This window comes from Vulpes lagopus, chromosome 16 (assembly GCF_018345385.1).
Source record: "Vulpes lagopus strain Blue_001 chromosome 16, ASM1834538v1, whole genome shotgun sequence".
Taxonomy (NCBI): Eukaryota; Metazoa; Chordata; class Mammalia; order Carnivora; family Canidae; genus Vulpes; species Vulpes lagopus.
The window spans coordinates 54300762-54313000 of record NC_054839.1 but is presented as its reverse complement, the minus strand read 5'-3'; the positions used below and the strand labels follow the sequence as shown (position 1 = coordinate 54313000).

General features: G+C 42.4%; 1 protein-coding gene across 2 annotated transcripts in view; it reads left to right on the top strand.

The window, feature by feature from the left end:
• Nucleotides 1–12239, top strand: part of ENOX1 (ecto-NOX disulfide-thiol exchanger 1) — a 247744-nt gene that overhangs the window by 40311 nt on the left and 195194 nt on the right. For both annotated transcript variants that reach the window (XM_041730978.1, XM_041730979.1), the window contains exons 2-3: nucleotides 1493–1636; nucleotides 2499–2636. In XM_041730978.1, coding sequence (XP_041586912.1) covers nucleotides 1493–1636; nucleotides 2499–2636 — 282 coding nt within the window. The remainder of the gene's footprint in view (nucleotides 1–1492; nucleotides 1637–2498; nucleotides 2637–12239) is intronic.

Sequence of the window (12239 nt, the reverse complement as noted above, 5' to 3'; positions counted from 1 at the left end):
CACCATAGATAAGCAAGTCCTCAATTCACTTGGGTAGTAGGGTTTAATTGCAAGGTATAAAACATTTGTCCTGAGTGCATTTCACTCCCGAAGTTGAAGTGTTTTTTTTCCTGCATGGTGGTGTTTCATCTCGCCAACAAATCATTGGAAAAAATTCCCCATTATGTCACATGCCCCTCTGGTCTCAGACTAGGTATTTGTGGAGACCATGGAAACAATTTGCTCATTTTTACCCACCTATCCTTGAAATATTGAAATCTGAGCTTCCATTTGAACTTAACTTATACTCAACAGGCAGTGAGCTTTCTTTGACAGTATAATGTTCAAGGGGATTACTAATTCTCATACCTAAGAATCAAAGAAATAAAAGAGCACACCATAAAAGGGCCAAACTTTGCACTAGACACACACAAACAGACGATAGCCCCTAATTCTAAAATATCCATTGGCAGAAACATGGATTCGAAAATTTTCTAATTTTGTACCTAAGTAAAAAGAAACAATTAAATCCAATCATTATATCAAATCCACTTAAAATTCACACTTCTCAGATCACACATCTAAGCGGTGTGTTTTTTTTGTCTTTGTCTTTTGAACTGGTGAAAGTGCACTTGACACATGTATGTGTGAAAAAATATGTATGTAGGAATGCTGCGTTTTGCCTTTTTAAGGATGGAGAGAAGGCCTTTTATAAATAGTGTGCTCTAAGGGGACCCTTTCCTTTGCAGCTTTATTTGATGTTTTATTGTTATTTGTTTTTATTAGAAAAGTGTCCCAAAAAGTTTAACAAAATACACGCATACGTGTGTGTGTGTGTGTGTGTGTGTGTGTGTGTGTGTGTGTGTGCTGTGAGACTTCAGGGAGAATTCAGACCAAACAAATTGTGGCCTGTTCAATATATCTACATAGAACTGAAAGAAACAACTGCATCTCCTTTGCCGCTCCAACATCCTCTCAATCTTCTTTTGTGAGCAGCATCCCATTCTTTCCTTTTGCCTTTCCCCACTATTGTAATTCGGGTGCACTCCTTTACCAGCCTCACGGCCAATAGCTTCTTGCTTTTCTCTTCCCCTCCTCTACTTTTTTTTTTTTTTGCCTCTCTGAATACATTTTACAGACGACCGTCTTTCAAAATAACAACATCAATTAATTTTTTAACTTAAAAAAAATCATATTTAGCCCTGAGTCTGGCCTCTCCATTGATGTGTAGTGTGTGGAAGAGGCTGTGCAGGGGCTGATAAGCCCTGTCTGTGATGTGTCTTCAGAAGGAGGCAAGGGGAATGGGGCTGCTTATTCAGGCAGCTCGGCTCTAGGTGAGTTGACAGCGGACCCGCCGGGCACCCAGAGCTGCGAACCCACGCAGGTGCTCTGGGCCTGTGCCTAGGACTCTGTGGCCGTTGGTCTGGTTTTGCACCCACAGCGGTCTTGTCCTCGAGGGCTCCCTGGGCCAACCGTCACGATCGCTCACCACACTTGCTTTCCCCTCTTGCAGAATCCGATGACCTCCGTGGGGACCCTGCACTCAGCCATCAGAGCGCTCCCGCCCCCCAGGATGCTCCTAATTCAGGAGTAGATGCAGGCGGCATTGAAAGCATCTCCCGGTGCCCCCAGCAGCTTCCTCCGATGATGGCTGCAGGTAAATGTCAGCACGGGACACAAGCAAGGCACTTTGAGCAATTAGTGGAAAAGCCTGCCCGGCCTGGCCATGAAAAGAGGCATGGAGCGGGGAACCCGGGATCCTCTAAGAAATCAGGCCGTGGACCCGGTGTGCCTCAAGGAGCATGAAGTCAAATTTCACATATTTTGCTGAGCTTTTGTTTTTCTTGCTCTGCACTTTTTTTTGTGTTTTTAATGTTATTTATTTGCTTATTTTGTTTTGGTGAAAGGCCGAACCCAGGAAGAAATATTTTGTGAGAGTCCTTTTAGGCAGACACCTGCGCTTCCTTAGCGTAAGGACACAAAAAGCTTAGAAAGGAAGGAATACGTTACAAGGTAACACGAATGGATTCAGTCAGGACCCGTTTGGCTACTTGACAACTGTTTTTAAAGATTCTATTAATTAGTTAGAAGGTGTGCGTGCTCCAGAATTGCACTCAGAAGCAGATGAATGTCCTTATTTTCAGTGTACCAGGCCAATTGACTTGTTTTACCAAAGTCCTGCTTTGTGTCTCAACCTTGGAGCGTAAATGAACATTTTTGCCACTGAGACAGAGAAGCAGTTCTTCAGTTTTTTGGGGCTTTTTTTCTAGGCCTACTTCCTTAATGGCAGGCTGGGCGCCATACAAGCTACATACATGTCATTAACTTTCCTCTCAGAACGTACTTGGAAACCCTTTATGTTTACGTCTGGGGCAAACATGGCCATTGATCACAGTGCTTTATTTGTGTGTGGTTTGGGAATGTGCTAAACGAAGCCTCACCTCTCCGGAAATGTGATCTCCTTTACGACAAACACTCTTGCCTGTTGACTGGAAGTCATGGTTCGTTTCTCCCCACAGCAGCCGACGGTTTGGGGAGTATAGCGATAGACACAACGCAGCTCAACATGTCTGTGACAGATCCCACAGCCTGGGCCACCGCCATGAATAACTTGGGCATGGTTCCCGTGGGGCTGCCTGGACAGCAGCTTGTGTCCGGTAAGCTTGGGTTTGAAGGGACTTTGCAGCAGTGCCAGAGGGTGTGGGGGACAGGTGCACCCGGTAATCTCCCCACGCCCAAGTGTTGGGCGTAGTCTGGGACTTACGCCCGGGCCGTGCTTGGCAGGTTGTGCTGGAGGTTCTTTTCCTCATCACCTTGCTCCCTCCTGCCTAGTAGCTCTTCTCAGAAAAAGCCAAAGGGGAGGTGGGCAGGGGGTGGGGGTGACTGGGTGATGGGCACTGAGGGGGCACTTGATGGGATAAGCACTAGGTGTTATTCTATATATTGGCAAATTGAACACCAATAAAAATTAAATTTAAAACAATTAATTAATTAAAAATTAAAAAAAAAAAAAAGCCAAAGGCAGTATGGAGCCTCTGAAGCTCTGCAATAGCAGTGTCATATTTTAAATTGCTAAATAGAAGAGCTGACATTTGCCTTCTGATTTGCAGAACTCTTCCACATACATTATGCCATTTGATTCCACAGTCATTTGCTCGAGGCAGGTAGAGATTGTTGTTTGTGTGTTTGTGTTCCCATTTTAAAGACAGGGAAACAGAGGACAAGCCTTTTTTCCCGGCGCCGAAGTGGCGGAACTAGAAACCCAACTCAACTGACACCATCTCCTACATTTTTTCCATCACACTTTGGAATTATAATACAATGCATTCAATAGGGAAAATGTCTGGAAATGTCACAAAGTAGGAGGCCAGTTAAAAGATTCCTCATTTAATTTGATACATGTTTACTGAGGACGTTCCATGTACCCTGTGATAAATACTTTGGGGAACAGAGTAAATATGTACTTATATCGGTGCCTTTGAGGACTACGTCTCCTAAATTGCATAACCCAGCAACAAAAAACAGCCATGAAAATAATGTGTAGAATCAGGTGTGAAGTAGTGGTGCAGGCTCATAATGTAGTAATTGCCAGAAGGGTGAACCACTGGGGTTCTAGGAGAAAATATTATCAGGGAGGTAGGACTTGAGCTGCCTTGGAAGATAAGTAAGATTTGCAATGTTCACTCACTAATTCACTCGTTGGTTCATTCAGCAAATATTTATTGAGTTACCGTCCTGGTGCGGGGGCTCCAGCTGTAAACAAAGCAGGCATGATCCCTGCCCTCTCCAGAATTTACAATGGAAAGGTGACAGTTATTATGTTATGGTCATTGTGGGTTTTTTTAAGATTTTATTTATTTATTCATGAGAGACACAGAGAGAGAGGCAAAGACACAGGCAGAGGGAGAAGCAGGCTCCGTGCAGGGACCCTGATATGGGACTTGATCCTGGGACTCTAGGATCACACCCTGGGCCGAAGGCAGATGCTTAACCACTGAGCCACCCAGGCGTCCCGGTCATTGTTTTAATGTCAGAAGAACAATTCCCTTTTGCCCATGAAGCTAGATGAGGGTAGATGGTATGCACCAAGTAGCAACCAATAGCTTTTGGAGAGGTCGTTTCTGCACCCCCAGACGTGTGTATTTTGTGCTGAGTTGACCAAGCATTTGTTGGGTTTTTTTGTTGTTGTTGTTGATGTTGTTGTTGTGGCCTTTCAATAGTAGCCATAGATATAAAATTCTAAACTCGTTACAGTAAATTACATGTATGCATACCTATACACATATGTATATACAGGGGTGTCTGGCTCAGTGAGTTAAGCGTCAGACTCATGGTTTCTGCTCAGATCATGATCTCAGGATCATGAGATCGAGCCCCGAGTTGATCTCCATGCTCAACAGGGCGTCTGCTTAAAGATTCTCCCCCACTGTCCCTCTCCCAACTCATGCATGTGTGCACTCTCACTCGCTCTCTCTCTTTCTCTCTGTAAAATAAATAAATCCTAAAAAAAAAAAAAAAAAGGATTGAGCTACAAAACATTATACTTAGGTATTTATAAAATTCCCCCAAAAGTTATAAAACTCACGTGGAACTGAGGATTAGTGTGGTGCACAACACATACGGATGTACATAGTGACATTTTCTACGGTTCGAACATGTGTTTATCCAGACCCCTTTTCCCTAAAGCTTACCCCAGATACTTCCTGCTAATAACTTGGGAGCAAAGACTTGTTATTTCTCCACCCAAATTTTCCCAGCTGCCTAACTGAAATATTCATCTCGCAGAAATTACTCTTGTGCCCACCTCCCGCTTCTCTCAGGGAATGTGGTATAACTTCCAGAGTAAAGCACAACCTCAATAATTCACTATTTTTTGTGCGTATGATTTTGAGTCTTCTGACATTTTAACCATGACCAATTTATGATTTTCCCAGCAACTTACCATGAAAAGAATTACAGCCCTGCTCGTTATAGAAGATTCGCCGTATCTGCCCTGAATTACGTTCTCTATCTCCTGTATTAGCCGAGCTGCTTAAACTGTTTTTGAGCCTTTCAGGGTCTTCCCGGGTGTCCCTTCATCACTTCTGCATTCCACCGCTGGAACTGCACTTTGCTTTGACTCCGTTTGCTGACACTGTCTCAAGGCCAAGTTGGGTTCTTTTCACTCACCTATGTGTGTTTTCTTCCAGTCTTTTCTCCATCCAAATAGTTCAGTCATGTGAAATGCAAAATATTCTATGATGCATTTTTATTAACCCCTTGCGCTAAATTATTTTTCCATTTTATTGCTTTAGATAAAGTTATTTAAGATAAATAATCCACTAAAAGAATCTCCAATAAAAAAAAAAAATCTCCAATTTCGTCAACCATGCTAGTGTTTACATTTAGTCTGTTTCCATTGCTTCACTCTTCCAGCCAAGTTCCTTTGGAGAACTTAATCTCTTCAAGCACGTAGAAGCGTTTTACCTTTCTTGCGAAATGATGATTATGTCTCTTTCATGGGACTGTTGTGAGATTTTAATATGATAACTTACGTGCAATAACTGCATGGTACCTCCACATAGTAAGCATTCACTAAATATTAACTCCTATTCCTTCCTTCTGTCTTGCTCATTTTTTTAAACATAATATTACATAATATTACATGAATATTACATGAACATGAAATGTTATGCGTAGAGCAATTAGAATTATTGTCCTTGGAGAGATTCCTATGTGTTGAACTAATAGGTCACAAGAAATGAACACTTTAAAGTGAAATACTGGGCAATTAATTTCCAAAATATACGTGTGTATTGAATATTTATTTACTAATTTGATATGTAAAGATGGCATCCTATTCTTTTGCCTTCAATTCTTTTATGACTACGCTTTGTAAATTATTTATTTTCCCTGCCTATTTTCTATTCATGTTTCCTCTTTTGTAAATAGATTACTTTCATACTATATCTATTTATCACACAGAGTTCTTGGTGGCGTTTGTTTGTTTATTTTTGGCTTATATTTGGTCGTTAATTATTAAGCATTTTAATCTTTGGAATTCATATTTCCTAAAAATACTTATCTAGTCTGTTTTTGCCTCTTAATGTTGTTTGTTGTTTTTTTTTTTTAATAAAAACATATGTTTAAACTTTCCTTTATGAGTTCTTTATCCCATTTCCAAATAAGGACAGGCTTTGCCCACACTAGAGACTGATAGGTATTCCCAATTTTCAGTGCCTCCATTGGCTTCTTACTTCCTTCTTTTATCAAGCATTCCATTCTTGTGTATATTTTAATCTACTTCTTAAATACCTGTTCTGTACTACTGATGTATTTTTGTTCCAGCACACATCCTGTCAGTTCTTGTAGCCCTATCGAGTATTTCTCTGACCCTGTCCCCCATGGGTAGTGCTGCTTGTTCGACACAACCACAGACGGCCGCTTCTAGAACTCCTTGGTGTGCCTGTGGAATGTGAGATGCTGTCCTGACCCTCTCAGAAGGGGCTTAAGGATTATTTAGTGTAGCCTGCCTTCCAAGAAATCTCAGCTAAAAGGTCTCCGACGGGGATTATGGAGAGGCTGGATTTTACGAGCCCTTGGCGTTCTCCCAAAGTTTCTGATCTTTCTGAACAACCGACTACTCTACTACTAATATTGGTGAAAATTATATTGATACCCAGCCTCACTCCTTATGACTCCTTGCATTTGTTGAGAGATTAAAATTATCAGCAAAGGAAGGCACACATTTCTCATATCCTCTGATTTTTATCAGAAGGATTTCCCAGGAAATCAGATCACTGATCACTGTCACAGTGCGCTTTCTCACAGCTACACTGTTTCCATTGTCCTCCCTCTGTCATTCCCCACATGTTCCCACCGTGACTCCATCCCTACTCTCACCAACTTCCCCAGTTACCCTCTTCCTGTCAAGTGCTGCTTAAGATCATTACATGGAATTGGTTTCTTTTATCCAAAACTTGTATTATTTTACTCCAGCCCTAAATCTCACACTTCAATGTCTTGGTTTATGTATAACATAACATACCTCTTTGTGTTATTATTTGATATTTATTTTATTCCTCCTACTTTTAGTTTCATGAAATTTTTAATTTTTGTGCATCGTTAATACTTTGTGCACTGAGATAGATTCGGATCTTCTAAAGTGGTCTTTTAGAACATCAGTGCTACACGGTTATTAGGTAGAGTGGACGTCGTCTAAGGATTCACATGGCCTAACAGCTGTGGCCAATTGAGAATTTAAATCAGATAGGTTGCTTTCTTTGTGAGTTTCCGCAAAGCCTTTACTATGCTAATGTGCAATATACAGTTTCAAAGAGTAGTACCTAATATGTAGGCTTCCCCAAACTTAATTTAGCTTTAAAAAAAAAAAATCATTAGCATCTCATGAGACCCTAGAATCACCATTAACCCAGATTTTTCTCATCACCTGGGGAGATTCTTTTCTACTCCCATCCATCTTTCTACGCCATTTATGATATCCTGTGTATGATCTAGTTTAGTTTTATGTTTTCATTGAACATCGTTACTACCTAATCTCAAGTTTCAAATTAATTCACTTGTGGTCCGGAGTTTGCCTGAAGCCTTCTTCCCCTTTTTCTATGATACATGTTGTCACTTTCCAGAAGCCCCCACCACGGGTGTCATCAGCCGAAATCCAGAACATCAGATCATGAGCTTTGACACCATCTGTGTGACCAGCTGCTCCCTTCCCATCCACCCTGGCTTCCTCTCCAAAGTTATAATCATCAATTGGAAGAGTTGAAAAAGCAGCAGCCGAGTCCCCAAGTTTCAAGTTTCTTGCCTGGGCCTGTGTGGGAATGGGTCATGCTTCCTGGATACTCTCTAAAGAGTATGAGGCCATGAGATTACCTTGCTTTTCTCGAAACTTTGTGAAATTTTCTTTCCTAATTTCAAAATCTTTCAGCGAGATGGAAAATGAAAACAAAAGGAGACTGTGAGCAGCATCTTTTAGAGAGCCTGGCTTCTAAATGCCAGGGTCTCTCGATCCCTTTAATCACACCTGTGTCCGGGAGCATCACCGCTACTATGTGAAAGGACTGAAGAAAGGAAGTTTGCTGGTTTGAGCGTTACATTTGTTTAAAAAAAAAAAGTATGAGGGACAGTTTGTCAATAGATGGCCCATCTGAATGCCTCTCCTTAGCTGTTACTAACTGTGATCGCCAGATAGCTTTTGCCCCAAATTTCTTGGCATGCCATTTGTTGTATTTCAAATACATGCTCCCAGAAGGCATCACATGTCCCTATTAGCTACAGAAAGACTATATACAAGATAGTGCCACAGGCTTTATCAGGGATTAACTTGGAGCCAGTAAAAGATTTCTTCCCTCTTACAAGTATTTGTGAACACTCCAAATTGTCCCTCAGCTCACACCTCGCTGTTTCTTCTTCAGAAGCTCTGAGTTCCCTATTGCTGCTTCGGTTCCTGCCACTCTGAGAAGAGATCAGCTTTAAGACCCGTGAGGAGGCCAGGATGGTCTCAGGCTCCCTCTCTGTCCTCTCTTTCCCCTATTCCATTCACTGATGCTTCCACTCATTTTAATTCCTCTCTGCTTGCTCAAAATACTTTTTCTAGTTTCCTTCTTGGGTTGCTTCATCCTCCCAGGAACACCTTGATCCTCTTTAATATGCCCAGATATGAAGAGGCCTGTATTAAATCCTTTCATCTCCCGGAGCATCACTCTTCACTGGGATTTACTGAGCCAGACATTGTGCCGAATGCTGGGGATATGAGACCTAGACCTTTCGGAGCCTAGCAGGAGAAGCAGAGAAGAGTAAATAAGCTAATACAAATCAACACGATGAGTGCTCCTGCCACTAGCAGGTAAAGGGTGATATCGGATGTCACTGAAGAGTGTGAAGCAGGGAGTAACGTGATTCGAGTTGCATTTTTACGGAGAACTTTGCTAAGTCCTAGAGGGAATGGATGGAGACTGGAAAAGGTAGGTGGCAGGAAGGTCAGATGGAGAACGGTAGCGGTTGCTCAGATAAGAGATAATCACGGCAATAATAATCATGGCAGTGGAGGTGGAAGGACGTGAAGGGACCCGGGGGACATTTAATTCTAGAAACAATAAGAATTGATGACTGAGTCCTATAGGACGGAAGGGGGGAGCGAAGAGTCAGCAGTGACTCCTGAGTGTCTAGCTTCGGAAATTGTGTGAATGGTGGGGGTCATTTGCTATGATGGAGAAGGCTGGAAGAGAAATGGTGAGGGAAGACGGGGGGTTCTCTTTGCATGTGTTGAGTCTGAAGAACAGTCAGATCTAAGGGTCTGGAGCTCATGAGAGAAGGGGCGGTGGGGATGTGCCTTTGGCAGGTCCTAGCCCACAGATGGGCACTGACTCCTTTCTGCCCCAGTCATGCTTTCGCTGTGAAATTATAAATCAGCCCTGGGCGGCTCTCACAGGTGTGTGTCTGAGCCCCCCAAAATGAGTCTCCGAATATCTGCTTCATCTATTTCCTCTCCTGACCCACTAGATCCCTGCCCATCAGTGGGCTCCAAGGTCTGGAATGAGAGAAGCAGTCAGAGATTTTTTAAAAATGTAATCTGGAATGGCAGGATGGCTCAGCAGTTGAGCAGATGTCTACCTTTGGCTCAGGGCATGATCCTGGGTTCCTGGGATCAAGTCCCACATCGGGCTCCCTGCATGGAGCCTGCTTCTCCCTCTGCCTGTGTCTCTGCCTCTCTGTGTCTCTCATGAATAAATAAATAAAATCTTTCAATCAATCAATATAATCTAAGAATCTATACCTGAAACCATCTCATCAGCTTACAGAGACACTCAGATGGGCTTTCGGCTGATAAACTATCCCACATACTTGTTGTTTTGTTTTTTTTTTTAAACATGTTACTTAATACTAGCCAAGCAGGACTTTATTTTTTTTTTATTTTTATCATAGTCACACACAGAGAGAGAGAGAGAGAGAGAGAGAGAGAGAGAGAGAGGCAGGCTCCATGCACCGGGAGCCTGACGTGGGATTCGATCCCGGGTCTCCAGGATCACGCCCTGGGCCAAAGGCAGGCGCGAAACCGCTGCGCCACCCAAGGATCCCCCACATACTTGTTTTTAAGATGAAAGTAATACTCAAGCCAGCAAGCTTCCTTTCTTTAGACCTTCCACCTGTTAATGGTGGCACTCTCTGACCACAGGTACGGTTAAGGGGCTACAGACAGCCTGATGCAGAGTAGCCAGACTCTCAAAAAGACGATGCTCAGTCTTCTTTTGTTTTTATTTTCCATCTTGCTGAAGGATTTTTCATTATCAAATGTCAGAAAACAAATAGGCCCTTGACTTAGGTTTCACAATTTATGCACCTGATTTCATGTATTCTTGACAGCTCAGTTACACATCCCACAGTTACGTACCCTTTTCTCCCCGGGACATTAGGACGGTACATCGGTATATTCATTTACTCTCCACGGTTCTACAGAAGGTTCAACATGTGCAACGTATTTTACAAGGCCCTAGAGAAACAGCAGTTTGCACGACAGGTGACACTCCTGTGGAGCATTCATATTTCTAAAGAAGCGGATGTCGTTCAGAAACAACTGTGTCAACGATTGTTTCATTACAACAGTGAGACGTTACAAAAGAGGAAGCCCAACTTGGCTTGGAGGTATTGGAGGGTATTTAGAAAAGGTCCTCTGAAGAAGTAATATTTAGGCTAAGTGCCCAAGGATGAATTAGAGTTTACCAGGTAGCAGAAGGGAAGAAGAGGAAGAGAAGGGAGATCTAGGAAGATGAAAAAATTCTAAAAAGTATAAAGTGCCCCATGCCAAGGCCCAAGGCAGTAGGAGCTTGGCTATTGCAAGGAAACTGGGGATGTGAGGGTGTGAGGGGGCAGGAGGGGTGCTTGAGATGGGATGGGATTGGCAGGGTGGGTGGCAAGAGAGGTGTCTGGCATACACCCAGAAGGCTGCTGGGAGCCCAGAAAGAGATTAGCGAGGTAGATGGCCTGGATATACACCCACATGGGGCTGGAATACTGAGCACCTCCCACGTGTCAGGCACTGCTGTAGGTATTGGGTGCACATGGGTGCCCTCCTAGAGCTCTCCCCCCAGTGCTTGGTACATGACGTGTATGTCTACAGTATTTCTGGAGATGAGAGAATTTGTAGAAAGTTGTTTCCAAAAAATATTTGCTTCTTCCTGTGCTGTGTGCTATATAAGGTAATTGGCATCGCTTAAAACGAATCAAGGCTTGTCCTCAAATAACTCTCCACAAGTAGCAACAACCTGTATCTCTGTTGGCGAGAGATGCTATAAAATGAAAATCCTTTTCAAACGCTTGCCTACCATGATCTAGCCATTTGAAATACAGTCATTTTTCTCTTCCATGCAAGGAAGCACATAAATTTACTTGCTCTGTAGATTGACTTCTTCTGAATTATGAATGTGTAATTTTGTGCTTCCTGAGTATGCCACAACAAATGTATTTTTAAAACTTTTTTTTTACTGGTTTCCATCTCTTGATGAGCTTAGGCTTTATTTAGTCAGTCCTCCTCTGGTGTATGTGCTACTGAACTTACCCAACTAGCCTTTTGAACTATGCTAGTCACTTTCTCACTCACTAGACCAAAATTAGAGGAAATATCTTTAAATAACTGTATATAGGGATGCCTACATGGCTCAGCAGTTGAGCATCTGCCTTTGGCTCAGGGCATGATCCCAGAGTCCCAGGAACGAGTCCCACATCGCGTTCCCTTCATGGAGCCTGCTTCTCCTTCTGGCTATGTCTCTGCCTTTCTCTCTGTGATTAAAAAAATAACTGTATATACTTACCTATATATACATATATTAAATATATGCATATTGCATACAAATACATAATGTGTATATATGCATACACATCACAGACACACAGATTCCCAAATTTTCTTGGTTTCTCTTTTTTCCCTTTGATATTTTTAGCAGCAACATGAGCTAAAGGGAAATATTTGCATTCCATAATGGAAAATTGATTGTATCCTGCCCCCTTAGTAGGCACCCTAATTCAACTAGAAACAGGAAGAAAAATCAAACAGTTCAATTCCTATATTAAAATTAATTTGTATGTTCCCATCCAGTGCACGCACCCACACCTGCACATGCAGGCACATTCACCATATGTTGGATTTTTGTTTTGAGTTAATGTCAAGGCCTTTTATGTATAAATATGGAATAATTGTGTAGTGACTTCTCCTCAACTCTATCTTGTTTCTTTCTATTTCCTTTTATTGTTCCGCACCCTAATCA